The sequence below is a fragment of the Centroberyx affinis genome, unplaced genomic scaffold (assembly GCF_046629955.1).
Source record: "Centroberyx affinis isolate AG114_WGS23_722 - 3 ecotype Tasmania unplaced genomic scaffold, CSIRO-AGI_Caff_v1 ptg007734l_1, whole genome shotgun sequence".
NCBI lineage: Eukaryota > Metazoa > Chordata > Actinopteri > Beryciformes > Berycidae > Centroberyx > Centroberyx affinis.
The window spans coordinates 9,636-14,750 of record NW_027283896.1 but is presented as its reverse complement, the minus strand read 5'-3'; the positions used below and the strand labels follow the sequence as shown (position 1 = coordinate 14,750).

The window sequence follows — 5,115 nt, the reverse complement described above, 5'->3', positions numbered from 1 at the left end:
CATTCATTTATATGCATATGAACAAACACGCACAAATTCATAAACAAGGTTGAGAAAATTAGTTTGAAAATCTTCCAAAATCTGTTTGAGGTTCAGTTTGGACAATAGTCACCTGCTTGCATTTATAATTAGTAGCAAAATTGACTGCGTACATCTTGGAAAACTTTCACTCAGTTTAATATTACTAGGCCTCCGAAATCTATAAATTCTGAATTTAAACAGACATCTTATTTCAATTTGAACAGTGTTATCATCCTCTAAAATCACTATCCACCATTATTTTGAGATGTGAGATGAAGAAACAAATATTTGTGTCCATAATATTAGAGTCAAAATGCATTTTTTTCCTTCAATCATGGTTTTGTTTAATCCAATAATTAATCATCTATTCCTTAAAAAGAATGAGATGGTTATTGTAACAGATTACAGTTCCCCCTAATTTTGTAATCAGAATTCTATAAACCCATCACATGTAAACTCTCACTCCCCCATCCTGTACACGCAAGCACTTGACATAAGAAGTGGAAAATTAATAGAGATATATTTCCACTTAATGTCAAATAACACCGCAGTCCAAACAGGGTTCTACAAGCTGACTTCCTCTGCATTTCAAGGCTGCTTTGTGTGCCGTGACTCACAGTAAACACTCGGCAGCTTCATGCCCCGACAAGACTGCTAACTTTGGGCCTTTCTGGTCCTTCCACCTGTTGTGTGCTGTCACACCCATGTACATATGACTGCAAAGCATAGTGACACTGAAGTAAACAAAGTGTAAGAACAGCAGGCACTTCCTGAACCCCATGCTGCCGTCGCTCAGGGTGTATCAGGTGTGCTGCTGGAGGAGCGTGTTGCAATCAAAACCCTCCTCAGCTCCAGTTGACTCATCATCTTATTTCCTCTCTCTCTCTCTCTCTGGGGTTTTGTTTTGTCTATAAGGAGACAGCTCGAACCGGAGGGCGTTGATTTGAATCCAAGGTTGTCACAACACACCACCGGGATCCCATCACACACACACCGACTCCCTCCAGAATAACTTGTTCTTTCCCACAAGGCTGACAAACAAGGAAAACAGTGACAGATCCCAGTTGCACCGCGATTGCAATTCAGCAATCGCGGTGCAGTTCGGGGCGCTTCAGCTCATCCGCCACTTGTATGTGGGACCTGCCTGTATGATGCGTGGGACACATGGGGATGAGAGCTCACTGCAGGGATATGAGACACACCACACCTTGATATAGGGAGAACTGAGGGTTTAGTGCTTGGATGTGGGTCAGATTCATTGTTATATGTAACTGGTGACTTTCAAAATATAACCCATTACTGACTACTCCAACTTAGTTTAGTAATCTGGTTGCTCTTGATTATTTTTTTTTGTGTCATATGGCAGCTAGCTTTGTATTCAAATTACTGTGATCCCGTTGCATGCAAATTGTTTCACACGCAAATGGATGCACATATGCATGCCAGTACACACACACACACACACACACACACGCCTGGCTCTCCTTTAGAAAGCAGTCTCCTCCTATGGAAGGCGCTACACCACATGCTGAGTCACTGCCTGGGCATGTCTGTGAGTCTCCACCGCAATTCCCCCTTCAAACAGAAACACATATGCACACACACACACACACACACACACACACACACTGCCAGGCAACAGAGAAAAGCGCCTAAAACAAAGGCGGAGGGAGGTAGAGAGGCGGTGGCGCACTTATTTACTCAACAGTGGCCAAAACGGCGCCACCGAGGGAAGCAGGTGTGTTGAGTCAGTAGCACACGTGGTTTCCTTCGCTTTGAGACCGGGGGATTAAAGTGGCCGCCACAGACAGCATCAGTGGCCACACACTGCATCAGTGTCAATACAAAATGCTTGGGCCCACTGATTGAGAAGCTGTATAAAGTGGTTCACCATGGCTACGCCTTCACTGTTATAGTTGTGTAATATCTGTATGACTGTGGAAGTGTTGATGTCTAAAGCGTTATGGGTGGTCCTCTAAGTCAAAGTGGGCACCCATTAGTTTGCATAGTTAGGGAGCACTGGTACTGTGTGCGTGCTGAGGAGGGTGTGAGTGTGTATTGTTGGGGGAGACCACAATGACCATAACTGGGCTGACACTTCACTCCCTGAGGGAAACTGGAGGGGTAATGTTTCCGACGTCTGTGAGAGGAGACTGATAGAGGGACAGACACAAGAGCCTGAAGTGGGTGCTTGATGCACGTTTGCCACAGACATGATACACACACACACGCGCACACACACACACACACGCCAATGTGATGTACTCTAGTTTGTGTATCTGAACAGGACACTGGGGTCAGGGTTGCGTGTGTGCGGCTGACCCCCAGGCAGGCTGGCGTCAGGACAGACCGCGGGGGAAGAGTCGATGACATCTGCCTTCTTGCCACCTCCTCTGCCTGCTTCATGCCGGCTCCAGCAGCTCTGTGGTGAAGATCCAAAGCTCCGGTTATTGTCAGTCTGGCATCTAGAGCCTGTCAGGGCTCAGTGAGATGGTCCTGACAGAGTAACACTCCACTGGACTGAGCAGGGGAGGGGCTGAAGCCAGGATGGGCTTTAGATCAGAGTGGACACACCTAGGCAGCGATTTCAAAGGGCATCTGAGTCATTCACTATCCTCTACTTTCAATTTTCATTCTCAATCACATCCGTTAAGTGACTCCCTCGGGTTGTAATAATGATTATCGCAATCATATGATAATCATAAAATCAGGGCACAATTATAGTTTAACCAATCTTTCATTTCTCTTTTTTCTTTCTCTCTTTCTTTCCTTTTCTCTCTCTTTCTTTCCCTCATTCTTTCTCTTTCTCTATTTCTCTCTTTTTCTTTCTTTCTCTCATTCTTTATCTTTCTTTCTTTTCTTTCTTTCTTTCTCTCTCTCTCTCTCTCTCTCCCTCTCTCTCTCTCTTTCTTTCTTTCCTCTTCTTTCTTTCTTTTCACCAACAGTCCTGCTCTCCGCTACCTTTCTGTGTGTTTCACTACCTGTCAAAGTATTGCAGTATTGCATGGCTGCTTGCTGTCTCTGCCAACACTTGGTCTGACCCTTGAAACCTATTCTCCGTGTGGCCAGTGACGTATAGTCTGATGAAACATCTGCCCAATGAATGGAAACAGTTCTTAGAGGTTGTTTGGGTGGGTTTCACCCGACTGTGACATCCACCGACAGAAATAGCAGAGTTTATGTAAAACAGCAGTGGGTCAAAACAGCTTTAGTCTAGGTGTTACCTTTTAAAAGAATCATTGGACAGCAGTGCAGCACAGTTTATGGATTTAAAGGAAATGAATTACCAGCCGGCTGACTAATCATGGAAAAAACTGGCCTGGATCATAAACTTGAGCGGGGAATTCACAGTCTCTTCATCCTCAGAGATATCAAAGGTGATATCAGTGGTTACAATAGGGCCGAACTCATTTGAATCCTGTATTCAGCTCGTTTACTGTGCGCATGTGGCAATTAACCAGTTTATTGCACAGAATGAATCACTTACTGCAGTGTGGGCAAATATTTGGATTGATCTCCATAGTAGGATGTGGATTACTAATTGACATGTTGGCAGTGTAATTAGCTCCACGTTAGGACTTCCTCTGCTCTCCCCTGCGCCACAGCTTCCGCCCACACAACCATGAATTACTCTACTGGCAACTGTCGATGCATTCCCAAACCAGCTGACGTCAAGTGGGAAGGGCTCAAACCAGGCCACGGTATAAAGAAGCCTCTCCCGCCGCGTTCATTCACAACGCAACTGGATTACGAAGCCCGTTACACAGAAGCTCCTTCCTCGGGGTCTTCGGACAGAGCAGGGAAGCGGGGTTTCACACAGTAACTCTCGGTCCTAAACCGCCCCAAGACAATGAAAATGTCAGCGGAGGAGATCTCCCAGGTCCTGAAGGAGGGGGAGCTGGAGAAGAGGAGCGACAACCTGCTCCAGTTCTGGAAGAGGAAGACGTGCGTCCTGACCACGGACAGCCTCAACATTTACGCCGACACGCAGAAGCGCTCCAAGGGCAAGGAGCTCAAGCTGCAGTCCATCAAGAAGGTGGACTGCGTGGAGCGCACTGGCAAGTTCGTCTACTTCACCATCGTTACCACGGACAATAAGGAGATCGATTTCAGGTGCACCGGGGAGGATAACTGCTGGAACGCGGTGATCACCATGGCGCTGATTGATTTCCAGAACAAAAAGGCCATCCAGGACTTTAAAACGCGGCAGGACAACGAGAGCGCGTCGCCCGGGCAGCAGGAGAGGCGCATGGCCCGGGCGCCCTGAGCGGCTCCCAAGACTCTGGCAGTTAACCACTCCTTATATGGTAAGATAGAAATCAATATAAATGAAATATAACTGATATAATATTAAATATTACCCGTAATTAAGTCATGTCAAACGCACTGGAAAGTGTGTGTATGCTAATAATCGCTGCCAGAATTAAGGCAGGTGTGCTGTAAAGTGATTTTCCAACTGATGTTAATTGTTTTTTTTTTTTTTGTTCTCTTTCAGTATCAATATATGGACCATAACGAAAAAATACTTGGACCAAAAGGCGGACGTGGTCATCCGGTCCAGTGATGAAGGATTGTTCGGGACGGGGCTCTCGGACGCGTCTACAGACGGACAACTGATCCCGAAAGGCATCTAAAAAGACAGAGAGAGTTTCAGAAGCTCCGCGCGCAGGACTGAACCCTTGAATTGTCAAAACTATTTCAAGTTCGCTCTCCTGGGAGGAATGTCTCCTAAAACGATGTTGCAACATAATGTTAATTTATTTGTTTCCAGAATGATGGTGTTCTTGGCGAACAGTTTGTGCATTTGTTTAAATTATTTACTGTTTCAGTGCATGTTGAGTGTGTATTTATTTGAATAAATATTCATGCTTTTTTGACATAATTTCTTACTCTCTTCTTTGATTTATTTTATATTTCAAGTCATAACTCATAGCAAGCATTTTTACCACCTGGTGTAAGTGTGTCAGGTGTTGGTGATTCATAACAGCAGTTACATTTCACAGGCAGGAACATTTAGGCTTTTTGTACAGCAGCATTTTACAGTAAAATGCCAGACATGCCAGAGTGAACAGGGAGTGGAAGACAGGAAAGTCC

General features: G+C 45.3%; 1 protein-coding gene across 1 annotated transcript; it reads left to right on the top strand.

Moving 5' to 3' along the window:
* Positions 1 to 3,768: 3,768 nt before the first annotated feature.
* LOC139639797 (pleckstrin homology-like domain family A member 2) lies at positions 3,769 to 4,903 on the top strand. Its single transcript, XM_071513947.1, has 2 exons — positions 3,769 to 4,328; positions 4,517 to 4,903. The coding sequence occupies exon 1, from the start codon at positions 3,872 to 3,874 to the stop codon at positions 4,286 to 4,288; it is 417 nt and encodes a 138-aa protein (XP_071370048.1). The 5' UTR covers positions 3,769 to 3,871; the 3' UTR covers positions 4,289 to 4,328; positions 4,517 to 4,903.
* Positions 4,904 to 5,115: the final 212 nt, after the last annotated feature.